At 41.4% G+C, this 27,197-nt stretch overlaps 1 protein-coding gene across 1 annotated transcript; it reads right to left on the reverse strand.

Annotated features, from left to right (window-relative positions):
* Positions 1–250: 250 nt before the first annotated feature.
* On the reverse strand, positions 251–27,117 carry RESF1 (retroelement silencing factor 1). The gene is made up of 6 exons (XM_066183866.1): positions 27,048–27,117; positions 18,753–18,930; positions 10,732–10,816; positions 3,414–8,686; positions 2,574–2,648; positions 251–1,427 (listed from the first exon to the last, which is right to left on the reverse strand). Exons 4-6 carry the CDS (start codon positions 8,644–8,646, stop codon positions 1,285–1,287), a joined length of 5,451 nt encoding a protein of 1,816 aa, XP_066039963.1. The 5' UTR covers positions 8,647–8,686; positions 10,732–10,816; positions 18,753–18,930; positions 27,048–27,117; the 3' UTR covers positions 251–1,284.
* Positions 27,118–27,197: the final 80 nt, after the last annotated feature.

The raw sequence follows: 27,197 nt of genomic DNA on the forward strand, positions 1-27,197 counted from the left end.
AAATGAAAAACCTTCTCAGAGTTGACAACGTTACTACAAAATCCTCCATTTGAAACATTCCCCACAGACTAAAAGTTTGGCATCCAGAGAGAAAAACAAACTAACAAACTTGCAACTACTTCCTTTTAACAAGAAAGATCCGTCACTTATTTTAAAGCTGCATTTCATCTACAGGAATATCTTCAGTGCCTATTTAACTAATTGCAATAAGCACAACTTCAAACTTTTAGAAAAAAAAGAAGACAAGGTGTAGTCCTCAAAAGTTTATTTCAAGTATAAAAATCGTTCAGTAAAGTATCTACAGGTTTTTTGTTCAGCATAAAGGTTTAATAAGATAGAAAGAATCAAGTACCAAATCTCTGTAAAAATATGATTTGATTTTAAATTTTGAATAACAGTGAAAAGGCACTTGAACAAAAGATAGCCAATGACAAATACAAACAGTTATGTCACAGTGAATGTGTAAACAAACATTATCTAACACTTTATAAACAGAAAAATTACAGCTGAACTCAGACAAGAGTGAATCCGAACTCCCCGCACTTCAACAACAGCACTTTTCTTTCAAGTGCAAAGAAGAGAGAAAGAAAAGTAAGAGAAGTCTTCAGTAAACTAACGTTTGCAGAACTGTGTTCAAACGAAGAACTCAGAGTTCAGTCCATACAAGCTCCATAAAAAGAAATGTAACAAAACCGGGTAGCAGCATAAATACTTCATAATTGCCCCTGTATGCTTGAATTGAGGGGATTATATTTCTATTCCCAGTTTAGAAAAAAAAAAGTCTCTACAAAAACAGAAAGCCTTTTTAGAACCAAAACAATCAGACTGCCAGAAGTGGGAAACAGAAGTGTAATGCTTGGGAATCCACTGCAATCCCTTTGCAGCAGAAATATTTTTCCACTGCCAGCAATGGAAAGTATGGCAAGTAGAAATTTTTGAGAATCAGGAAAGAAAACAGGCTATGACAGTTTAAATGAGTTTGTTATTTTTTGGTCAAGATCCAATGAGCTACTCTATCTTTAAAAAAAATAGGATGAAATATGCCAAAAGAAACAATACGTTTAAAACAGCATTTACAGCACCAAAGCATATTTGGACAATAAATACAAAATAAGATGGTAATTATTCACAAATATGAGGAAAATAGGGAAGGAAATTTTTAACACCCACCAGAAAACTGGTTTTGTACAATTATTCAGCAATATGAAGTAAACAGAAAAAAAATCATCTTAGTGTTGGCATTTTTTTCTCTGAGATGATAAGACCTTTGATACAGGAGTGCTATCAAGACTTTTGCATCTTTTTTTCCAGATACATTTTCCTGTAGGTCTGAAACATCTCTTTTGAGTCTTTGACAGGAATGTGAAGAGTCTCTCCATCTCCATCCAGCATCTGTATAGCTCTATCAAGGGGAATACTGTCCTCAGCTGCAAGATAGACAAGCATGTTAAAGCAAGAGTCTCAAAGGACTCTACTCCTTATGCATGTGGTACCCAAGACCTTCCAGTGTCAAAAAGGATGCCACAAACTTCCCTTCTAAAGCACCAGGCACCTCAGATTTCAAACAACCTCCAATGCATCTTTAAGTACAAAATGGCTATTTGAGTGTCTTCATAGGAGAGATTTCTGGAGACGATTAAGAAAGGTGTGACAGAAAATGTGCATTTGTGAAAGGAAGAGAAGGAGCAAGAGCAAGGGCTAAAAAGATGGCAGACCAAAGCCCAGGGATGCACACAACAGCAACAAAAGATGTGAAGGTTGCAAAGTATATTACCTCCAGCACCACAACACAAGTATCAGCATGCAAGCCTTCTGCTCTAAAGTGAAGAAGCAGATAGCAACAAGGCTACAGATTGCATTTTGTTTCCAGTTAGACCACTAGAAAAACAATACTAGAGCAAGAGAGGTACGTAAAGCAAAGAAACAAGGACAGCTGGGAGCAACCTCACCCAAGATTTACAAAGGATGGAACAAACAAGATCCTGAGATGAAAGTTGCCACTGTTGTGACAGTTGACACCTAGAGAGTATAAAAGACCATTGAAAAAGTAATTTGCCATTCAAGAGAAATGAGGAAGATGTTAATAGTGGCCCCACTTTTCCTCTGCCTGTCATACAAATTATCTTGTCCAGATTACTGGGACACAGGTCCTGGAACTTGTGAGCACAGGTGTAATGTGTGAACAACAGCAACATACTGTGAAAGCCAGAATTATTTTAAAAATCACTTTCTGTTTTTGCACTAGACTCTGCTATCACTTCCTATATTTTAAAGCATGAAAGAGTCTTTGTATACATTTTAAAACTGTATTTAAATGCTGTTACCAGTGCTACATCCAAGTTAACAGCACAGGAAATTTACAACATTTACCACAACATATTCATAAAGCAATAAAAAGCTACACACATCTTTGAGACTTGTAAATCTATTCTATGTTATCCATTTAATCAGCAGAATGAGAAAATAATAACTTAAAATACTTTATTAAGGTTTACTACTGTAAAGGAACATTTAAAACCAAGCAAAGAGGATTTAACTTGTATTTCAAATGGGACATTCAGAAGTCACTTCACCTGTAGAGATCTCTTCCAGTTTCTTTTGCTTCACTGGTTCACTTTTTAACCAATCTTCTTTTTTACTCTTGACACCTAAAAAGAAATTTTCAAAAAATGTTTCTGAGGTTCCTATATCACAAGTTTTGGCCTCTACTCAGTATTAAATTCTAACACATGTACTAGCACATGCAAAAGGGATTTTCCTTTGGGTATAAAAATGACTCCAAGGGCTGATATATACAGCTTAAGATTTGGGTTCATTTAAAAATCAAATACAACATTTGACATCACTATGCTCCAGAATGCACCATGTAAAATGCTGGAAAATGGGGCAGGGAAGAAGGGAAGGAAAACTGGGTGCTTAAAGCAAAGATGGCAAAAGTTATGGGGACTATGGGCAGGATGTGTTTGGCTTAAGCCCGCTCTGTTCCTCAACGTCATGAAAGATCTCTCCCTCCTCTGCCCAGCCAGACTGATGCACAGCCATGTGAACAGTGAATACAGATCAGATCACCTTTGGTAACTACATCAAGGGAATCTACTTTCTACAACCAAGCCAAGCTGACTTCTACAAGTACTTTAGAAAGCTTTCTCCCAAAGTTACTTGAAACTGCCATGCTCTAAAGTATTCTAATTTCATTCTCTAAGACTTACAGAAAATTGAAGGAAAACTCCCATGTTCTTTTTCAGCTTAAGACATAGCCGTGGCCTGTCAGAGAGCAAGTTAGGGTATCTCAGACTTCTGCTTCTACAGTCCCATGAATTCACTGTCTAACAGCTTTATGCAACTATTTTAAATAGTTGCATAAATTAATTCATAGTTTTAATTACAAATGAATAATCAAGAGAGCATCATACCTTCTACAATGACTTTATCTCTTTCTGGAGAATTCTTTGAAGCTAAGCTTCCTTCTTCACTAGGGGCTGGATTTCTGAACAGTATCTCTGGACACAGCTTGAACTCAAGGACTTCCTGTTTGCATGATTTCTCAACTGTTGAGACAGAAACATCTCTTTTTGAGTCACTGCTGTGTGACACTTTGGTGGTTCTATGCCAGACGGGCCTGACAGGTGATGTCTCTAATTTTGTCAGATAAATGCGTTCCTGCGCTGTACGTTTAAATCCCACTCTGTTCAGGTAGTGTTTTTTGGGTTCCTTTTGAAGATGCAGCTTTAGTCTGTTATTTCTTCTGTTTAGGTATAGAAGATTTTTATCAGGAAACATTTTCTCAGAGCACTTGTCTTTGTTTTGACCATCAAGATGTCTTTCTTTGCTAGAAAAGTAGGTTTTAGACATGCTAGAAGATCGAGCCCTTTTCCTCTGCAATTTAAGCACAGAGCAATCTGCTAAGGAACTCCTTGGTTTCCAACCATTTTCTCCATTCAGTTTTTTAGCTTTGTCAGCATTAAACACGCAATTGTGTGCAAGCTGCTTAGAACTCTTTGCTTCAGATTGTTTCAGTCTTTCCTCTTCTAGCTTTGCTTTCTTGAATTCTCTCTTCCCAACCATATTTTCCTTCATCTTCCGTTTGTATGTCTGCTCCTGCAAAGGATGAACTTTCAGAGATTTATGCTGAGAGTATTTTGTGTGTCTTGATTTGAAGTCCCCAGTGCTACTATCTGAGAATTTTACAGCATCAGCTCGGTAACTACTCAATTTTTTATGTTTTATTTCTTCTGGTAATTTCACTTGCTCTTTGACACTAGTTTCTATGTCTTGCCTAAGCATCTCCTTTTGTTTCCTACTGTTTTGTTCTTCAGCTGAGTTCTCTTCACAAGTTTTAATTTTTTGTCCTTGACTGACTTCAGAGTGCTTAATTTCAACAGTTTCTGCGTTCACAGATTGGTCAATGTCCGTTTTGGATTTCATGGTCAAACCTGGTTTGGTTGTATCTTTTGAAAGGGACTCAGTTTTGAAAACTCTCTCCTTCTTTATGGACAACTTTGCCATGCTGTCTGCATATGTATGATCAGTTTTCTCTGATAACTCTTGAGAGGCTGTCTGGTGCTCTTTTTTGTCAGAATAAAATTCTTTACCTGACACTTGGGTTCCTTTGTCAATTTGCAGATGTTCCTTCCAACTGCTGCTTTTGTATTTATCAGCATCCTGGTTTTCAAAAGGATTAACTGGTCCAACTTTTTCCTGCTGTGTTGTAGGCAGTCTGTATTCATTATCCATCTTCAGCCTAGGTTTTTTGTTCATTGCGGAACTGTATTTGCAAATATCTTTATTTTTGCTAATACTGTCTGGGATTTTTTCAGAAATTGTCAGGTCTCCCACTGCACTGTTTTTTTTTCTCAAGGCATCAGACTGACTGTTGTTTTCTTCTGTCTCTGCAGAGTCAGTATTTTCAGCTTTTGGAAGCTGACAATCATTTTTCTCTGAACCAGATGTTTCTAATTGAGGGGGACACTGCGGTGTTTTATTTGCTACAGATACATCACCCGTTAAAGAGCAATCTTCACTTTTTTCACTAGGCTTAGAAGTTTCTTGTGGGTTTTTTTCTTTCTCACATAGATTCTGACTAGGCTGGACACTGCCTTCAAGGTTGTCCTTGTCGGCTGAAGCCTTTTCTGACTGTTGACTCACTTCTCTCTTGCTGTCACTAGAGGGACATTGGTTGTGTCCAGGAGACAGTTCTTGAACCTGATCAGAGCTTAACACTGCAATTTTAGTCTGATTTACTGGGTCCTTTAAACGAGAATTTTTGTCATTAATTTTAACCTCTTTTTGAGACTGATTCTCTGTCCCTTGAGCCACGGAATGATTGTGTGCTGCTTCTTTTGTTAGCATATCAGCACCTTCAATGCCATATGGAAACTCTTTCACTAGGGCCAACAGCTGATCTTTCAGATACTTACTAGGTTCTGTTCCAAAAAAATTCACCTCCTTTTCTGTGCTATTTTTACTGGGCATGGAGTTTGGTTTACTGTGGTCTCCTGGAGGAGCAGGTGCATTTGTTTTAGCAGTTATGCTGAGAGAGGAATCTAGTGCATTTTGAGCTAACCTCTGGTTTATATTAGCAAGATTTTCTAAGTAATTTTCAGAATGCTTGAAAGATGCCTTGAATGATGTGTTTTGTTCAGAGGTAGAAACTGCTTTAGGAGGATTTCCACTGCTTTCCTTCTCCAAATGGCTTGATGAGTCTTCCAACATCTTTAGCAACAAGCTCTCTCTTTGGGAAGTGTTATTGCTCAGCTCAGTTTTATGCAAGTCTGAATGTTGCTCCTTTTGTCTTGCACCAGATGCGCTTCTTTCTGATGAATGCATCTCATAGACTGACTTGAACATGCCTGCTATTTGTGGATTATAAAATTTATGACCTTCAACTAGAGAGCATACACTAGAAATACAAAACATGTCATTTCCCAGCACAGCTGTGGATGTATCTCCTGCCTCTAACACAGCTTGCTTGTCTTCTTGAGAGATTTGACTACAAACATTTGTGCCTGATTTAGGAAGAGTAGCCTTGTTTTGTAATCCAAGCTGTAGATTTTGACTTGCATCTTGTGCAGATTGGCTAACTTTCCTTTGGTTCTCATCACCTAATTTGATCTGTTGCAAATCTGAGTCCACTTTTTGCTCCAGAACACAATCACTGGGTGATGACCAAACATTTTCTATTGTTCCTTCAGCAGTATTTGCCACACTTACACCATTTCCCCCCTCTTCTTGCAAGCTATATGTGCTCCCCAAGTTGATGGCTGGAGAGGTTTTACCTTCAGGTGTTAGGATCTCGCCTGCCTGCTCACTTAGTGGTCTTTGTTCACAAAGTACTAAAGGAGAGACAACTGCAACTTGAGGTTCAAAATTTTTTATCAATGTATCAAGTTTTTGTCCTACAGAGGTAGCTGTTACAGGCAAAACAGCCTCGTCCATGCTAGCCAGAACATTTTTTATTTCTGTCTTCTTTGTGTTTTGGTTGGAGGGTGAAACCTGATTTGCTGTGGGGCTTTCATTTGACTGCTTATTTTGCACACTTACAGATTCTGATGGAAACTTCTCCCACAAGCGCAGGCATGCAGCCAGCTCTTCCATAGAGTAACTACAATTGCTCTGGTTACAGAATGCATTTTCAGTAAATGGCGTTTGTTTCTGAGCTACCTCAGCCTGGAATTTAGCATCACCAGATGCAGTTGTTTCTGATGCAGGAGAGCTTGTGTGAGCCACAGATGCCTGCTCACCTTCCAGACTTTCTACATTCTTCTCACTAGTGTTTTTTAGCATGCTTTCACTCGATGCATTGAGCAGTGGTTTTTCACTACGCAGGAGACTTGTCAGTATTTTATCAGCGGTAGCACCAGCTGTCTTCTCTTTCAATGCATTTGTGCTGCTCAATACAAACTGAAGAAATGATGAGTTCTCTGGGCCAATTTGCACACTCTTTGATGCAGTCTTGACAGAGCTCCCTGCCTGAGTAAAACACGAAGCATTGTTGGAGGAAATCACAGTTCCTTGAGAGGAGGCCAAAGCATGCACATCCCTTTGCTCCAAGGTGCTCTCAGAATTATTAAATTGAGCTGGGACTTTGCTCTGAGAGGGAACAGGAGTGAAGCTTGATGAAAGGCTTCCCTGCTCCACCTGAAGGTTACTTTGAGTCACCTCCAATCTTCTGTTATCAGCACTGGCTAGGGTTTTGTCCCTTCTTTCTTCATGTGAAACCGTGAGTGTGGGCCTCTCTGTCCTCACTGCTTCAGATGGGGAAGGTGGTACATTTGGTTTGGGCACACATGGAAGACAACTGGCAGGAGAATATGGATAACTAGGAGGAGGAGGAGGAAGAGGAGGAGGAAGATTTTTGGCATGATAGATTTTTTTTTTATAATTATGAACTGTTTCCATCAGGACAACCCTTTTTTTAAGATTGTTCAGCTTTTCAGCTTCCCACGCTAGTCTCTCCTTTGTAATTATACCACGTGTTGCTGTCACTGAAGAAATCTGAGCATTAACAGGCCCATTCATCAAACTACTAGTCTGGCTCTCTGGAACTGAAACAGGATCACTGAGTGGCTGTGAAGAAAGAGCTTCTATTTCTTTCACAACATCAAGCAGTTCTTTGGGAATACCAGGGGATGACAGAGAGCTTTCATTAAAAGAGCGATTTGCTGTCACACTTCCACTTGGATTATAGACATTCCTGACTGATTGACTGACTTCTCCAGATTGCTGCTGCAGACAGTGCTGCTGAATACTGTTAAACCCAGGAGCATTTTTTGGATCCAGTGGACACCTCTGCTGGTTCATGTTGTATCCATTAGGTACATTCTGCACTTCCTGTGGTACGCTCATTGAAGATTGTGCTGCAGGTCTTGAAACACAGTTGGCAGGCAACAAAGATGGTGCAGAAAATCCTCTAGGAGCTTCTGATGCCATCTGACTCTGCTGAAATTGTGGCAGTTGTACATTTGTCCCACTATTTTGATTCACTGAATAGGAAACTTTACCCTGTTGAGTATTGGAATTAAATATTTGGGGTTGGACATGTCGCCCAGGAGTACCAAGAGGAAAAGAATTATTCTGGGGATGAATGCCACCTTGATGTAGTGTTGTAAGTCTCAGAGAATTATGCTGCTGCATTTCCGGCTGCACAGTGTAAGCGTTGGTATTGGCATACTGAGGCTCCCCAAGCACGTTCCTTACATTATTCCCCGCATTCATCTGAGAGGACAGAGAGGGTAAATTTCTGCAGGGATAACTGTAGGGATTAGAGACTGGCCAAGAAGTCGGAGTCATCTCTGGCCGCAAAGGTGAATTCTGAACAGGAGGTTTTAGAGCTGCTGCATGCATCTGTTGATGTCGTTTAACTGAGTATTTTGACATAAAAAAATTATTACCAGTTACAGATGCTCCTGGTGAGGTTTGATCTGAAGTTTTGAATCCTTCAGCATTTACAGCGGGGAAGGCAGGATTCATAGTTGGCACATACACTATTTGGTTATTTTCAGCATAAGTGCATGCATTTTTAGAGGAGTTGGCATTTGTCTGAGGAAAGGCATGTCCATTAGGAAGTAACTGAGTGAAACATGCTCCTTCACTTTGCAGGTTTGTATTTGCATCAGCATTCTGAACTGGCCTTAAATTCCAGTCCATCTTTTCTTGTTTTCTTTTTCTTCAGGCAAAACAAAAAATGCTAAAAAAAAAAATACAAAAATTACAACCTTTTGATCAAGACCTATTTCACTTACTAAGACATGATTTAGAAGGCATCATGAACAGAACTGTTGAACCTAAATTGCTGGGTAGGAGAGCAACCCCGTTAGCACAACTTGTGGACATCAGTGCTGTCAAGACCAAGTTCCATAAATTGTTTCCCAGAACACAATTAAAGTATGAAGAGAGAAGCAACTAACAACTCTATTGACTATCTAATGACTAACAAAACCTTCACATAATTCTGCTAATTTTATTATCATTCAACCTTTTAATTTAACAATAGATTGCTGTATTTACCTTCTTCATCCAAAAACAAAGGAAAAAAAAACCCAAGGTATTTACATAAAATGACACAATAAACAATACTTAAGAGGTGAATATAAGAAACACCTATAGAATAAAATACAGGCCAGGGTTTTCAGACAGTAAGACTCAAGTTCAATTATACCTTCAAATACAACAAAATAAATGGAAAAATGAATTTGGGTTTAATAAAAATCTCTCATAATAATGTGGACTACTAGTTTAATTTTGAGAAATAAGACTGTGCCTCTAGTGAGCTACAAGCAAAGCACCCATAATTCTGTTGGCAGCATTAATTTATCAGCTGGGAGAAAGCATGAAGCATAGAGATGACAGCAACACTTCTGCTACTGCAGTTTTTACACCTACAGGAGGTGACAAAGTCACGTATCTCTAAGTCCTCATGTGTTATATTCCAGAATGCACATGGATTACTAACAAACGCAAATGGGTGAGCGTGTTACTCTGTAAAGTTATTAGAAACAGTGCCTTCAAAGCTAAACACTATTTCAGCCTTCAAAAATACACAGAAAGCATAAAAACCCCCATGACAACCTACAAGAATGAATGCTTGTCTGCATCTCAACAAGCTCCTCTCAGTATGATCGAACCCAGACAGGACAGAACAAACACCTTGCTTTGTGCAGGGTGTCAGCTTCTCAACGGAATGTGCTATAAATAACTACGTAGTTGTTAGCTTTCATTATTATGTATTGGCTTTTGCAAATTATTACTAATCACAACGATTTTGATACATTACAGTTTGTAATCACTTTTAACTGCTTAAATATAGTATAATTTGTCAGCTTTTGTGGCCAGTGCCCTGGGCCAGTGTAGTTTATATATTAGGGTGATAAACGCTTATATATTAGTGTATATTACAGTTTAGGCTTTCACAAAATATTAAAATAGAGACTATGTAATGTTAAAGTAACAAATGCCTTTATTTGTGTAACTAACTGACAATGCTGAGAATAACTCAGATAATTTTGTGAAATAGCTGATGATTTAATATACTTGTAAGTATCTTTTCTTTATGACACGATAACATTGAAAAGAACCAGGAAAATAAACATCAAAAGAAAAAATGCAAAGAGGAATTTACCACTGATCCTCCAGTTATCAAGAACTGTCAAACCACAGAACAGAGGCCTCGTGAAGAAATAAAATATATACATTTCATCTGCAGTATGGCAAGTACTTTAAGAAGACATGCCAAAGGTCGAACCAAGCAGAAGAATTCCCGGAACATGTGAATTCAAATGAATGTTTGAATATGTATAACATTCATGAATATGCATTTGACCAATGTAATGAAAAAGTATATGAGAAAATTGTTTTAAGCTAACTGATGTGCCTCTGGCAGTTGCCAAGCACCCAGTGCACTGGTTACTGTCCCTTCGATCCCTTATTAAACTTTTAAAAATTTAAAGAGTGAGACTTGTTTCTCACAGAATGTTTCATACCACTTCTCCCAGATCACCCAAGGCTCCTGACTTTCCTTCATGGGCTCTTTTAGATTTTAAGACTCTTCTGATTTCAAATTTGAGAATGAGAAGTATCATTCATATCTAGTCTATAAAAAAAATTAAAGACCCAGCCTTCACCCTTTTATTTTCTTTGCTCTCATAAGACAACAATGACAAAAGAAGACAGCAAAACAAAGTGGCATATGAAATTCATAAAAAACATCAACATCAGTGTCCAGGCAATACTTACAGTGATTCAGAAATCTTAGGAGAGACAACAGGCTTTTGCGTCCAAGGTAAAGCTTTCAGGCTGCTACTGTTACACTGGGTATTTCCTGAAAAATGATTGGGGATAAAACAATCACATCCTTGAATTAGGCAACTTAAGACATTTACATTTTCTGGGAACATAACTGTGAGAGAGGCAAACGAAACTAAGATGCCCACCTTGTAAAAAAAATGTAACTATAAAATCCTTGCTAGAGGAGAAACTTTGACTACATGCAACACACAAGTTCACCAAGAGTAAAATCCAACTATTGTCACCATCAAGACCAAAAAAAATTTAGGAACCCCTTGCTGCAACCAAGCTCGGGACAAGTGAAGCACAGATGGCAAGGACAAAATCCCTTTCAACTGATTTAGTTAAAAGCAGATGTTTATTTCAGTGCTGGGCTCACCCAGGATTGCTCCCAAAGGTGTGAGCAAACCTCTTCAGTTTCAGCCTTCTATTTATTCATAGAAGACATGCATATTCCAAAACACCTATACATATTCATCACCTGTCTCCGCCCATTCCCCCCTTGGTATTAAAATTGGTTGCATACTCATTGCGGCTGCGTAGTCCTCCTCCTTTTTTGGGTCAGTGGTCATTAAAATGAGTTGGAGGGTGGAGGGAGGAAGTAAGGAATGTCTCCCTTGCTTACTAAATTTTTCACCTCTGTCCCATTGCTATGACTACTTGACCTGCTGATCTCTTCATTCTGGTCTTTATTAGTTTCAGTATCAAAATTTATAATGTATGGGTCTCTCCTGGCTGGTTCTGAGTGTTATCCAATGTGTATTAATTTTGCTTAAATGTTTCCATATGTGCATTGGCCCCACTTCTGCTGGCTCTGAATGTTATCATATGTAAATCATATTAATCTTGGTCAACTTCTAATTCTTCTACTACATTCCTAACTCCTAGCTCCTAAGCTCTCTAAAAAAATCCAGTACGCTGTTTCCTAAGCTTAACAGACAGAATACCATGGTTCACAATGGGAGGGATTCATTGCAATGTTAAACCCTATAACCTGGCCCAAAAGGACCAGGGGTGGAGATTGTAATGGATGTGCCTTGAAATTCTGTAAGCTATGATTCATGTGTTACAGGAATCACTGTGAGAAGAACCACACATGACCATCCCCAAGAATCAACTGTTGTTTTGCAATAAACTTTTATCCCTAAATCTGTTGGTCTGGTGTTTGTTGCTATATTCCAAATCTAAATCACCAGGCTGCATCAAGTCCCTCCACTCCAGTGTCAACAGAGGGATGCAGTACATGGCATCATGACTGGCCTGAGTCTTGCAGCAGGTGCCTGAACTGATTGGTTTGGGGCCTTGCCCTGCCTCTGGGTGCCAAACGTTCTCACAGAGGGAACTACCTGTTCCCTTCTTTGAATCAAAGAAGTCAGAAAGATAAAAGCATGAAGGGAAAGTTACCCTGCCAATTTGTGTTAGCTCATGGTCTTAGAAATGCTGAGCACTATCTAAATGCAGCCGAAGTCCAAGTTATTTCCCTATTAATAAGAAGTGTCTGAAGTCCAGCAGGACACTTAGGCTGGAATAGGCACAACTCTACAACTCTTGCTACTGTGTTAGAAGCCTTGAGGTGACTGTAGAGTAATCAGAGGGCCACAGGGTCCCTGCGTAGGCACTATCTGCCCAGGAAAAGCTTTTAGGAAGTTGCCTAAAAGTGAGTTTCTGAAGCAAAAATTGATCAAGACAACCAGGACAGAAATACTTGGTCCAATTTCATTTCAGACAATCATATGTCAAATTCCTACCTCCTTGAAGCCTGGCTGGGCTTACGAATCAGACCAACTATTAAACTGAGTATGGTGTCAATGGAGGCATTGTAACTGTGGCTCTGAGTGCTTTTTCACAGGCAAAAACCCTAGCCATTTCAGGTGAGCACTCTTACAAATCTCTTACTGTTGCTATTTAACCTGAATTGAATATGTCGCAGGACAGGCGGATACCCCCTGAATTTCAGAATCAGAAGCCTGGGCCCTCCTGTAGGGTCTGGAATCCAACTACAAACTCCATTGGAAAACACAACTATATTTCTGGTATCATTAACATATGCTCAAAGATAAAGGCCTTGAGAAGACCAAGGTCTCCTGACTACTTCCTGGAGTGTTGGGAGACCAGACAGAAATCTCCCAGGACCCCGTGCACACAGGCTCAGAGGCAGAAAGGAATGCAGGGGTTGGTTTGAAACCCTCCGAGAAACTGAGATACATAAAGTCACACAGACATGAAGTGGGGATATAAGTTTTAGTTTCAGGTAAGTAAAAATACGCCTTAAGTGCCCATAGCAAATAAGAGACTGTATTAGTTACTAGAAAAGCCCTAAAATCCAGTTTGAAGTTCAGTAGCCTTACCTTTTACAAAGTTAACTAAGTCCTAGACATAACATAGACGTAACATAGCGTTACTAACATTGCTAGACAGAATAGATAGGCTGTATGAGTAGGCCTTGTGTAAGAAATGAGGACCATTGTCCCACAACCGTGTTAGAGCAGGATAGGTGCAAAAAGACAGTAATAGCATCGTGTTTGTAGCTAATTGGATGATTTATGAATATAATGCATTGTATCGGGGGTGCTGCTGCTGCTTCTGTTTCTGCTTGGGACATGGGGACTCTGTGCTAGAAGGCTTTTTGCATGATGCCATGGACTGTAACACTCCACCTTTGTGAGACTGATGTAGCCATGTAATAAACTACTTCACACCAAGCAGCAGCCTCTCTTGTTCCTTGGTTGGCCCGCTCAAACTTGACACTGGAGCAATCCCATAAATTTGGGATTAAACACAAGTAGGCTGGTTATCAATCATTCTTTAGACGTAGCCCTTGTGTCCCAGTTAAAGTCCTATGAGTTTGTCTTCCATCTGAGGCATAGCAGCACCCACAAGTTAAAGAGTCCTGGCCCACTCAGAGCCCACTAACATCAGCAGGCACAGTGCCCAGCACCACACGGTCCCAGCTCTTTTCTGCTATGCTCGTTCTGTCATCTTGCCTCCTCTGTCATGATGCAGCCACAGTTACCACCAAAGCCCTTGTGTCAAGGCAGTTAAACACCCCCCCAAGCCTGTGCTAAAGGGTCGTGACCCAAGGAATCTTGAAAGCCTGTTTAGCTAACTCGGGTAGAGCAGGCAGTCCACAGAGCCCCAACACTTCTTTTACCACCTTTTGCCAACAAGCCTCCACATACTCCACCTTTTCCCACCAGGGCTTGAGCAAGGGCCCTAGTGCCCCTCCCATCACTTCATCAACTGGAAAACCCCCAGCCCTTGGTTACCCAGACTTATCAGACGTACAGTTAGCACCCCAGACAGAACCCCATGATCATTCTCAGGTGGCATGGAGGGCACACCATACAGAGACTTCCCATTTGGAGGTAGATGCCACCATCAATGGCATCATCATCTGTGAGTCTTCAAGGGCAGTCAAAATCCTGCTTTCAGTTGATCACAATGGAGGGGACCACTTCTCTCACATTCTGCAGTAGTTCACAGGTTCCAGGAGCCCCTTCAGCCCTTCCCAAGGTCAGCCAAGTGTGACTTCCCTAAGAGCCAGCCAGCCTGAGGATCTGTTTTTGAGAAGTTCTAACCTCTAACTCCAACACAACTCTGGTCAGGTCTGCACAGCAGCAGTTCATCACTGAAAGCAGCTGCAGAGCTATGCACCATTAAAGAGCAGCCAAGTAACAGCTTCTGCTGACTTGAACCTTGCCCAGCTGGGGCAGTGACAGAGCTTTTATTTATATACTTCTGTATTACATGCCGTGTTTTTCACAGGACTACAGGTATATGTCATATGAGCAAGATGCAGCAAGCTACAAGAAAGAATGGTAACACACAGATTACTTCAGGTAAGCTCCAGACAGTATATCCTTTTACAAGTATTTCCCTTCAATAATTTGGCCATTCTTACTCAGTGAGGCTATTAGGCAGTGCTGCAGATATTTCTAACTAGAAAGGCCTAAAAAGGCCAACAAGGCATTAGCTTCTGTACTTCCACAGACAGAATCACTCATAGACCAGACCTTCCAAGATGCTCCAGGGAAGGTACAATCTCCTGGTACTTCTGAATCAAATTCTGCCTACTTTGGGGACTCCAGTGACGCATGCTGTTGACATCCTGTGATCCTGCAAGCTCCAAAATTCATCATGTCTTTTCTCAGAGAACTGGAAAAACAGTGAGTTTTTCACTTGCATCCACTTCCCCTTTGAACAGCCCCAGCCAGTCAGCTCACAAGTCCAGTGTGTCCTGGCATCTGACCAGGGCTACTGGAGCAGGACATTCTGCCTCCATGGGAGTAAAGCAGCTCAAACAATACCATGATTGTAAAAGTTATCAGTGATGGATGGAGAAGGGGGATCATGCTGCACTTGGTGTAGAACAATGCTGAGACTAGCCTGATTCAATAATTCCAAAGTTGAACATTCTGAGGATGTGAGGAACAATGTTTCCTGGCGGAAAATGGGACACGTGAGGATGTAACCAAGCTCCTGATAAAGCAACCAAGAAGTGACAGTACTGATAATTTACCTGACACAGCTGAGCTAAAGGCTACTGAGCTGAAACAGTTGGCCCAGAAACATCTGACTGACAGTCGATCACTATAAAAACCCAGTCCCAATTTTTAACAGCAGAGACTTGCTACAAATACATAACTAAAGGTCTGGCACAGGATGCTCCAATAGTCTACTAACTGTAAGTCCAGTTGCATTCAAAAGAACCAGCCAGGTTCACAAATACTATGGCTAATTAAATGCAACATACATGGCTCTTTTGGAGTGTCAGCAGTACCTGCATAAACTGCAGAGCAGCTAAATATAGCCCTAACAATACCACGGCAATCACAAGCTCACTTTCTCACCTCAAAATACTCAGCATAGCCAAGGACACAAATCTGACCAAAAGGTGCCCCTTCTGCAGAGGGCGAGGAAAATGTGTCCCTACAATGTTCATATCAAATTCTCATCCCCCAGCTAAACACAAAATCTGGGTCCTTTTATACCTTATTAGCCATTATTGTGCAAAGTGCTGTGGGTGGTCAATTTTTCTGTTCTTAGTGGTTGTGTCATATGCAGTATTTTTTGGTAGGATGTATACCTGGTAGCGGCTATACAAAACATTTCCTGGTACCGCGACTGCACTGCTCCTTTCCCACTTTACATTCCTAACCGATGCCATGGCAACAAAAACCTCCACCAGGTATCCATGTCTCCTCTGATCACTGTTGCTCTGATGTGTGGGCCCCATCTCGTATTGAGCTTTGCTATTTTCTTCACTCTTTTATGCTTCCAACACTCTTAACATATCCCCTTCTAGAAGTGTGTGTGGAGATTCCCCTCCTTTGAGTGGGGACACCCCCAAGGTTATTTCCCAAAGCTGAGTTAAAGAGATATGCCTAGAGACCTTCGTATGACTGAGCAACATCAATCTCTACTTGATTATTTTGCCAGCTTTAAAATTGTCACTGTAATTATAGTTAACTATCTATACTGTGTAGTACTTAATTCTGATAAAGGTCCTTTAGTCTAACCAGTATTATGACCAATATTATCATCAGTATTAACACCATAAAAAGAAATGATTTTTTCATATTGCTTTACCTTCCTTCATCCTGCAGGATGAAGTTGTATAAAGATTCAACTACTCATGTGGAATTCTTTAGACATAAATCTTTGACTAAATCTGGAGCTAGAACTGGATCCCACAACACCCAGACTCCTCTCTGAGGAGGAGTACAGAAAGCAACACGATCCTTTCTGCACTCTGTGACTTAAGAGGAGGGTACACATGATAACCTTGTGTGAAGCTTCCATTCTGCCTTGGACAGCTACACAGGCATCAATTTTTTTACCCTCTGCCACATACTGCAGTCAAAAAAGCTGCCAAAACAATCAATGCCATTCACCTTTCCTCTTATCTATGCAGTCAGTTTGCACACTAAAGACATTCCTCCAGTGTCCCAATCACTAAGCCTATCAAGCTCTCTTTGCTTGTACTTGGAACGGCATTAATTATACCTTTACTCACTCACCTCCAGGCTATGGCTATAGTCCTGCCATTGATGCTAAGATAGCTCAAGCAATATTAGCTGAAATTTCTCCCACTCCTGATGTCTCTCATCACCAGCATCTTGCTGACTTTCCTAGCACATATAGATGGGAATCTTACACAAAATATGATTCCAAATTTCAGCCCTCAAAGAACACCAGGAACTTTTTATTGCCCTGGTAAAAACCAAGGTCCTGCCCAGAATATAAAGTGTTTGGGTTATTTTTAAAGGAATCTTTTTGCATGCCAGTACAAAAGGTATTTCTGAAACTGTCTTGCAGTCTGTTTTCTTCACCCAATCTACTCCCTCCTTCAAATGCAAATATCGAGTCTCCTATGTCCTAAACTTTTGTCATGAAAGGTTTTAGTCAGGTTTTAGTCAGCTGGGCTATTCTCTCTATTCCCTGCTCTGTACACACTACACCTGGGACTGGAACATGAGCCACAAACACTTCCAACCCTTCTCCTAAAAGTATTCAACGATATCCGTATCCATTTGTGCAATGGTATATAATAAGCATTAATTATAATTATTATGCTAAGCAACTCATTAAATGATTGTACCCTTACCACTTATATGCAATACAACACACACTGATGACAGAGGCAAGAGGTAACTGTACTACCACTCTTTGAGTCAATAAAGTGGATTGACTGTAGTCAAAGGGATGAGCTCAACTCCTTGAACAAATTATTGACAGTTTGGCTCAGGCTCACAAAGAGTTAAGGCCTAGGCCATGACCAGGTCAAGGACTTCTCTAGTTCCAACCTATTCTTTGAAAACCCACATAGGAACAGGGTGACACAACACAAAGAGCATTGATGCATAAGAACTGGGAACACCAATCAAGCAAATAAGACATTAGTAAGAGGTAGTTCTTTCAGGACCAATTCATAAGGAACAAATGAAGTTGTGGGTGCAAGGAATTTCATGCCTACCTTTTCCAAGGCATTTAACTTGACTATGAGCCAACCACTTTATTCCACAAATATGAAAGCCCAGGTGACCCTTTTTTTGATCTCTCCCAGCTGCATAGTTGTAACCTCTCCTTGAATTGGGTCACCTCCAAGACTCTCCTTGAGGCTGAAAGACCCTTTATCAACTGCAGATCTTTGGTGATTGGTATCATGCATAACTTTGTATTATAGGGCATTAAGATAACGTATTAATACCTTTGAATTATTACTGTTATTGTATCTGTACAGCAAGATTAAACCATGCCAGGGCACTTTCTTTCTCATTTTTACATCATTTTACTTCAATAAAACCACTTTTCAAGCTACCTGTGCCAGTGGTTCCCTAAGTGGTCTAAATCTCCTCTGCAACAAGTGTAACTGAGGCACTCACAATAGCTCTAAAATATTCATTGCTAAAAGCTACCTTTACTAGGGTCAAAACTCTATAAACATACACATTTCAATGCCAGCCACTGTGATCACAGCAATTTCATACTCTGCAGAATGTAGTTCAGCAAACAGAAGATTCTAAGAATCCAAAGGACAAAAGTTCAGCTGCAGGCCAGCAAAACTCTGCTCTCCTATTTCTGCTTCTGGACTTGTAGCAGCATGTCTCATTTAACCTGAAGTATTTACATCTCATTCAGCACGTCTGACTTACGGTGTTATAGAAAGACAGCCTGAATCAACTGAAGGTACCCAAAGAAAAGAGTACATAAACATCCATAATTCTCATTTTCCTCTCTTGATAACTGTATTTTAGATGTCACAACAGCACCAGCACACACGAGTTTTCTTGCCCCAAAACTCTGAGCAATTCTTACATAGGAGATAATTTGTTGGAAATTCCCTTAATCTCAGATTGCCAATCACTCACAGAATATTTACAGTAAATTTAAGCATATGAAGACTAACTGTCACTTCTCTTTGCAGATTCCCATTCCAGCATTTCCAACAGTGTATTTCCCCCTTTTACCTATTGACTTCAGACAATTCCTGATGGGATTCACCCAGTAATCTTTAAAGAGCTGATGATGTCATCACGAGGTCTCTCTTGATGGTTTTTGAGTGATCTTGGGAATCCACAGAAGTCCCAGCTGACGGGAAGCTGACGAACGCTGTCCCAATTTTCAAGAAGGGCAAGAAGGAGGCCCCTGGAAAAGTAGAGGTCTGTCAGTGACACTTCAGTGTCTGGTAGAATCACGGAGAACATTTTTTTGGAAGGTATTGAAAAACACTTGGAGGACAACAGTCATCCATCACAGCCAGCATGGCTTCATGAGGGGAAAGCAAGCCTCTCACACCTGATTTCGTTCAGGGTAACCCACTTGGCTGATCTAGGAAAGCCAGTATATTAATCTTTTTGGATGTCAGTAAAATATTCTGATGGTTATGTTTTACTCCTGTAGCCTTCATGTTGCACCAGGCTCTCCTTCACAGCCTTCCTTTTCGTTTTTAGCATTTTCTCCTCCAAACACCAGGACTCTTAATGTCATTTTATTCAGAGTTATCCAACACTGAATAAACAGTATTTCTCAGTTTGTTAGTGATGTTTTTCCTTTGGAGATGCAGTGAACACACTTCATTCTCAAAGGCTTTAAAAGTTGAGGCGCTCAGGCGGAGCTTGCCTACGGCATGCCTTTTGGCTCTAGTGGCAACAGTAGCACCTCGAGAAGCTGCATTTCCCAATCAAAAACTACTGCAGAGTGAATTTTGGAACATGTGTCTGCAGCCAGAGAAGCAGAGCAGCCTGGCTCCGCCTCTGTGCGTGTGGCAGGATGTCCCTCTCTACCACAGATGGCTGGTGCATATGGAAGAGATGACCCAGGCAAGGTCAAAGGCTGGGCAGGGCATTATCTCTGGTGCCAGAAATGCTGAGACCCCCAATGAAGAATCAACATCTTGTTCTGGAGAGCAGATGTGGAAAGAGATAAAGAAAGTATCACTGACCAAAAGACACTGCTCTTTACAACTCTAGAAGCCACACAAATTATTATGGAGCTAGAAGCCTCTTTCACACTCCCTGGAAACGTGCGGAGCAGCTTGTCCTACAAAGCTTGGATGCATCTTTGTAGATACTTTTCCGGAAATTGAGAGGAAAGATTTGATGTATGCTCCATCAACAACTGGATGGTAAGATACATTGAATCCTAATCTATATTATTTCTTTGCTAGCCCTAATATAGGAACCTCAATCACACTGTATTGTCTATCTACTAGTAGTGTCTCTGTTTATCCTGTGTGGTAAGAAGTCTGGTTTAAGTCTTATGTCTGCTTTCCTTGGTCTATTCAACAAATCATTTATTTTTTAATAGACCTAATCAGCCATTATTAAGAACTTGTGGAACAAGAGTGAGTTTTGGGGTGTTGGCCACCTCAATTAAGTTCCTGTCTACTGTCAAAGGTCTGGGCAGAGGCAGGGACTGGTTTAAACTCCCCTCTTTACTTGTAACAGTGTGATGATACCAGCCCACCAGCAGTGCCTGGCTGAGGTAAGAAGGCACTCAATCATACCAGCCCAGAGGCTTTGTCTTACTGTCTTCTGCCAAGGAGAAGGCAAAGTCCCTCCACGAGTTCTAGCCCCTGACGGAGCACCAGCCACTGGAGTTGATGCCATTTTCCCTTTGTCTCCCCTGTGCCATCTTGGGGAAGCGATCACACCACCACTTTGAGTTTCTCTTTGCTCCCCAGGAGTCTGGGAGATTTCAGCAACTTTCTAAAAAAGCTGGTGCTCTTGCTGTTGTTTTTCTACCTATTGCTATTTCAGGGGTTTTTTAGTAAACTGTTATTTTTCCACTTATATCTCCTCTACTTGTTTCTCCTTATTGGTGGAAAGGGATTTTTTAAAACTAAGGGGAGACTCAAATTGTCTTAAACCAAGGTTGGTCAAGCAGTACCTGCCTTTCCCAAGCTCATGCTAGCTTGGCCTGATTCCTTGGTTGTCCTATAGGTGCCACATGATGTCATTCAAGATGATCTGCTCCATGACCTTCCTCAGTACAAAAGGCTATAACCACTACTATAGTGCACTATTTATTAAATTGGTATTTTCAACACTAGTTTCGTAGTTGTCAAGAAGAGATTGGTTTTGGTCACCCATACTCATGACCCCTGGGCAAATCTCTTTCACTCAGCCCCAAGGAGTTATACCACAAGAAGCATCCCCACTTAAAGGAAGAATCCCCACGCATACTCCGGGAAGAGGTGTGCTAGAAATCCCTACCATAAGAAAGAGAGCTTGGGCTTTTATAGGATAACGTGATTGACTGTCAATCCAACATTGCTAGGCTAGTTCAGCAGAACACAATAATTTAAAACACATGATTAATACTACCACTCACTGGTTCCTTTTATCAGGAAACATCTGTCTCCCACATCCGTACCAGTTCCCATCAGGAAACACTAGTTTTTTCACATCCTCATATTGTTTAATTTTGAGGTGCTTTAGTCAGGCTGATCTCAGCATTCTTCAACACCAAAACCAACATGACCACCCTCCCTTCATCACTGGTGATTTTTGCAAGTAGGGTGAAGTTCAAGCTGTTTCACCTCCACTTATACAGAAAGAACATCCTGCTGCGCTCACAGGTTTCCAATTTTATGTCAAAAATTTTTGAAATTCAGTTTCAATAAGGATGTTTGATTCAGGACTACAGCTGCAGATTTCTACTTGTCATACTTTATGACGATGACAACAGCAAAATGTTGAAGTACTAAGGCCTGAACAACAGGACCTTGGGCCAAAGTTGACCTCTAGATGAACCTTCCAACCAAATGTTATATTTATCTGCTCATTGGCAAAACATGGTCTCAGTACTTAGAACCCAGGCAAGGTCAGACCTAGCCTTGGTTGGGAGTATAGGAACAAAGACAACTCCCTTGGTTCCTCCTTGAGCCCTAGCCAGGCTTTGGAAGAAACCCAGTAGGGGAAAGAAACCAGATGTTCCCATGCTAGAAGTTACAGTAGCTTGTTTATTCAACAGAATAAAAACTGGACCCTCTCACAGCTAAACCAGAAGCCTTGTTTCCTGTGGGTGGAAACACCTGCAGGACTTCCCAGTTATCAGGAGTGGTTCTCCAGTCCTTTGCTGTGACAGCGGCTTCCCCCAGCTGATGCTTATCCTATCTTATCCTTCGGTAATTCTTTGCAGTTTCATATTATATTAAACTACGCTTATTCGTAAGTTGATGTCTGTGTCTTTTCTGATCCTGCCCATCAGCAAAACAAATGTAGAAGAACAACAAAACAAGCATCAATCTCTGTATGTGCCTTAAATCTTGGTGGGAACCTGCAGGAGAAACAGGCATCTGTACGATTAACTAATGATTGAGCAGAAGATACATTATTGTTTACAATAAACTACAGTTATGGATTCTAAGTTGTTTGTTCACACGCTCATGCACCCTCTCATTGGCCAGCTCGCCTTGTCTTCGAGGCAGGAACGCATTCCTTAGGGAATTTGACTGGCTAGTTCAGAGCCTTCATGGCCTCCTTTATCTTATTTTTCTTGTCTTGGTATTCTTGTTTCTCAGGCTCTTCTTCTTATTTTTAGCCCTGTTTTTCTTAGTAACTTTGATGAATTCCTGAGGGTTCTAAAAACAAAACCGCAGGTGGTTTGATAAGATTACTTTCAAACAGTTTGGCTGGTGCATCAGAATGGCCTGTTATACAGATACGTTACTACAGGACCCCAGAAATTCTGCAGTTGAGAAATTACAATTATATAATTCCATCACAAGACTTATTCAAGGGATAGTACAAAAATCAAAAATCAAGAAAAAGGCATTCCGTGGAATCTGGCAATTGTCCCAATCCACTGTTCTAAAGCTAATAATTGCACCCAGCAACACTGTCACAAGTGTCAGGGGAACTGTGGTCACAGTCAACGGGTCAGGAATAAAGAAGTCATTCTTCTCATCTCGAATGAGCTAATGCAAATAAATACCATTCCACATATCAACAACTGGAAGCACTAGATGCAGAAAAATCGGAATTTCTCATAAGCAGCATCTAAACTGAGCTCCAAAAGATTATTCTGAAAGATAAATGTGATTCTTCTGCAAGCACAATGGACACCAAGCATTTGGAGGAGCCATGCTTCACTAGAATTTTAACATTCTAGTTCTCCACGGTACCAAAAAACACACCAACACCAGCAAAAGCAATGTCATTGTTCACAACAAAATTAAATCTTCAAGGTGGTATTTGATTGCTTGATTGTATCAACCAAGCATTTACTACTTACACTCCCCAGAGGAAAAGAAAAACATGTTCCCTTTGAGCAATAGCTGTAAGCCTGAGAAAGCAATTTTCAACAGAAAAGATTTGTAGGGAAAAGGTATTAATAACGGACAGGATTCATCAGACAAATTGACATCACCAAATATACCTTTCAGAGCCCTACAGATGGAAGCTTTTCTAATGGTAGCATCAGACTCCTTCATACAGGAATATCCTTGCCTCTGCAGCAAAATTCATGCATTTAACTGAAACACATAGCTGTAAGTATTATCTACAGCTTATGCTTTTCCAGTTGTAAGTATTACTAGGATAGAAAAAGGTCAGCTGAAGATAAAGCGGAGTCCAAAGATGGCTTTTCTTGGATGGAATGACATTTTTTAGAAAATACCTACACTCCTACACTTCAACTGCAAATTTACCATCACACTGTTCTGCCAGTGGACATGGTCAGCACAAAAAGCACAAACACCAACTTTAAGGAATAAGGGTAATTTACTATAGTTTAAAACCGCAAAGAATTACAAAAAGATAAGCTAAGCAATGCATCTAATCACTGCTACAGAAGACTGCCTGTAGTAACCGAAGGTACATCATCTAATATTTTATTATCATTCAGATCTGCATTTCAGCTGGGGAGCTCCAGCCACAGCAAATGACTGGACATCCACTCCTGGTAACTGGGAAATTCTTCCACAGGTGAGGTCTCCATCTTCGCTGTGAGAGGATCCAGCTCTTAGTTGTTGAATAAACAAGCTTCCATACCTTCTAGTGCAGGAACATCTGGTTTCATTCTTCCCTCAGTTACCACCCAAAGCCTGGCCAGGGCTCAAGGAGGAACCAAGGATTTGGCTTTGACCATGCCCCCCCAGACAAGGCCAGGTATCTGACTTCAAGGCCCTGACCGGCCTCTAAACACAAGAAGAAATATACACTAGATGTTTCACTAGTGATCATGCATCTTTCACTAATATGTGGATACAAATATTATACGTTTGGTTGGAAGGGTCATTAAAAGTCAGCTTTAGCTCAGGGCCTATTGTTCAGGCCTCAGTACTCGACACACTTCAGAGAAATAAGTGAAATGCAGAGAAACCACGAACACGCTTCAACCTCTGAGGAATTTCCAAATTCCTTCCAAGTTTTCATGAACATTTAAAGAACTGTCTTACATCCCCAGTAGTTGCAGCCATCTCCTTTTAGAAGTACTGTCCTCTAATCAACCAACACCTAATGACAGCTCATTGGGGAAAAGTTTGCAGTCTATGTACAGGACTGATGTGCAAATTAAGAAGTTAACTGAATTGTGGTCATTGAAATCTTTCACAAGCACACCCTAGAGGAGTTCTTTGGTATACCTGCATTTTATGGAGACCATTTATATCAAGCATGAAGGCATAGTGATACCTTCAAGATCACCAGTACCAACAATATCACCAGTGTCTCCTATGTACTGATTACCAGTAATATATCAAAAGATCCCCTGGCAGATTTTGAATTCCAATTTCCTGTGAAGCACCAGTCTCCTTTCATTAGTGCCCACTAGCAGTTTATAAAGGCAAAATTAGCATTACCTAATGCTAAAAACCACAATGGGTGTTTTCACTGTTTTTCCTTGCTTTTCTTTTTTCTTTCCTTTTAAGTCACCAGCAGGCTCCAAGGTTTTTCACAGGCTCTCAGCTATGCTTAGCAAAGCAGGAGCTCCTCTAGAAATTAAGAGAATTGAACTGCACCTTCTTGCCTTTCTGCTCCCTCTTTTACTCCTTTTGCTGTCTTCATCCATGCCTTTTAAATTATGGGGTGGGGAGTACTGCTCTCCCTCTGACAACTGTTAGTCTTCAACGCAGAGAAGAAAGGCTCAACATCAAACTAACAGGTTAATTATTACAAGTAAGAGCACGAATGCTATCAGAGAGTCTCTCATCTCCAATCCACTGATACGTCGCCCATGGCTGCAGCAAATGAAACCGAACAAAAAAAAAGACAAATAAAACAATTGGGAAAGCCTGATTTGTGTAAATTTTGGAAACATATAAAAATATTTTCCTACCAAAACACCTCAGCCTGCAGAAAACAATCCAAGTCAGCAATTTATTGGCCTCCAAAGAGCCCGTGTTTGAGGGACAAGCTCCTGCAAATCAGAGTATTTTACTGATTTACAACTGTTTTTTAAAGATTAGTAGGAAGGAGGAAAGCAAAAAAGCATCTGTGTTTTAAGCAGAAATCAGAACCATAACAACAAAAATAAAACTTCTAAAAATCTGGCAGACCAGTGAACTGGAGAAAGTTTTAGCTTTTATTTAGAAGGAAACCAGAACACTCCATAACAGACCTGATATAAAGTATACTGTAATGTGTTTTTTTTAATCTTCTGCCGAAACATCAGACAACATATTATTTCCTGAGGAAAAAAATACTGTTCAAGCTTAAACTACAGAGAGGGCTGGATTCTTGAACTCACTGCAGTGAGCCACACAAACACTGAACTAATGGTTCCTGGTAAACATCTTGAGAACTACCATAAGAAGTTTCCCAAGACTTTGCACCTTGAGGCTCAGGGGAACTTTTATACTGGCACAGGCATCAAGAGTAAATTATTTAATTTTGCAGACAGTAATATAAAAGTAATCATTATCACAAGTCTGTTTTCTCTGCCAGGAATATCTGTCTGAATGTTCTGGAACATCAGTTGGCTAGTTGAAGGGAACAGGGTGATAAGAGGAGTTTTTGATGTTTGTAACAAGTTTTACTCCCCATCATTCTCAGATGAATATTTTCTCAGGAGAAAATATTTACCAGGAGTCACGATGAGCTGAGTTTGTTTTATTTTATTTTTAAGTCCTCCCAGGAGGCTAGTTAAGAGCAGGGAAATGCCCAAAGTTACCACGGAGCTCCTAGAAAGAGTTGAGTCAGCCTCCCAACAACTTCTAGGAAAACAACTGCCAGCATTCCTATGGGCTTCTGAAACACCCCCAGTGCTCCAGTGGAAAATCTACTCATGTTCTACCCGATGCCTCTGGTTTTCATTGATGCCACGGACGTACAAAGCACATCGCCCATAGCACAGCAACAAAGTTGCTATGCGTTGATGGGGTACTTGCACTTTTTTCTCACATTTCCATCTGCCCCTGCAGATGGAATAAGCGAGTTAATTCTTATCAGTTACACTACGCAGACAATGCAAAGCAAAAAAGCGAGCCTACACCTCCTTAAATCCATTTTGGTTTTGTTTTTGTTTTTTTTTTTTTTTCTTTAGTAGTATTAACAGTTCATCAGTACAGCCACAATTCCCGACTGCAGGTGTCCCTCTTACACAAAGCACAAAGCCCTCGTACACCGGCTCCTTGTCGCACGGCTTGTGATGCCGGTCTGAGAGGCTGAAGCAAAAAAATCACTAACGCTGGACTTCAATCGCAGAATTTAAACACAGGGCACTCGAAACGCCCGCTCTTCAATCCCGACAGCTTTTGATTCTCTTACCACCTTTATTTTGGGGCGGAAGGGGGATTTCCTCGCTTTTTGTTTTTTGGTTTTTGTTTCGTATCTTTCAGCCGCATCTCCCTGCACTGTCATACTCTACGGGGAAATACAGCAAACAAACCTCGGCGCCCTTAAGGTGATCGGGGCGGGGGATGTTTCCGGAGCCTGCGCATCGCACTGTCCTTGTTTTGCCACTCGCAGGACACTTACTAATTGACGTTAATTAATTCTGCGAGACGAGCAGCGGACTAGGTGCCGGGTCCCGCGCCCCGCCGCCACACGCGGCCTCCCCGGCGCTGCGCGACCCCCGCGGCGGCGGCGCCGCGGCCTCCCCGCCGCCCGGCCCGGCTGCCCACAGGGCTCCGCCCGCCCCGAGCCCTCCGCAGGGGCCGGCAGCTGCCGGGGAGCGGCTCCGGGCAGCCGCTGCGCGCCCGTCCCCGCGGGCAGAGAGGAAAGGAGGACAGAACGGCACGGCCCTACCCCGGCCCCCGCTCGCTCCCTCCCTTCCTTCCTTCTCGCCGCCGCCGCCGCCGCCGCCGCACACGTCCTCACCGAAGCAGGCGCCGACTCGTCCGGGCCCCGACTGGCGACCCCGGCGGGAGCGGAAGGAGACCCCGACTCCGGGCAGCGGGGCGGGAGCTCCGGGGCGGGGCAGAGCCGCGGCACAGGCGGGGCCGGCGCGTCCTGCCCGCCCAGCGCGGT

Source organism: Chamaea fasciata, unplaced genomic scaffold, assembly GCF_029207755.1.
Source record: "Chamaea fasciata isolate MVZ Bird 193981 ecotype frontalis unplaced genomic scaffold, bChaFas1.0.hap1 SCAF_5, whole genome shotgun sequence".
Taxonomy (NCBI): domain Eukaryota; kingdom Metazoa; phylum Chordata; class Aves; order Passeriformes; family Sylviidae; genus Chamaea; species Chamaea fasciata.

Bases quoted from the DNA above. Each gene is read 5' to 3' on its own strand.
- RESF1 (XM_066183866.1), bottom strand. From the start codon at position 8,646: ATGGACTGGAATTTAAGGCCAGTTCAGAATGCTGATGCAAATACAAAC. The intron at 2,649-3,413 runs GTATGATGCTCT...ATTTCTTTTTAG, and splicing joins AGATAAAGTCATTGTAGAAG to GTGTCAAGAGTAAAAAAGAA. The intron at 1,428-2,573 runs GTGAAGTGACTT...TCTATCTTGCAG, and splicing joins ACTGGAAGAGATCTCTACAG to CTGAGGACAGTATTCCCCTT.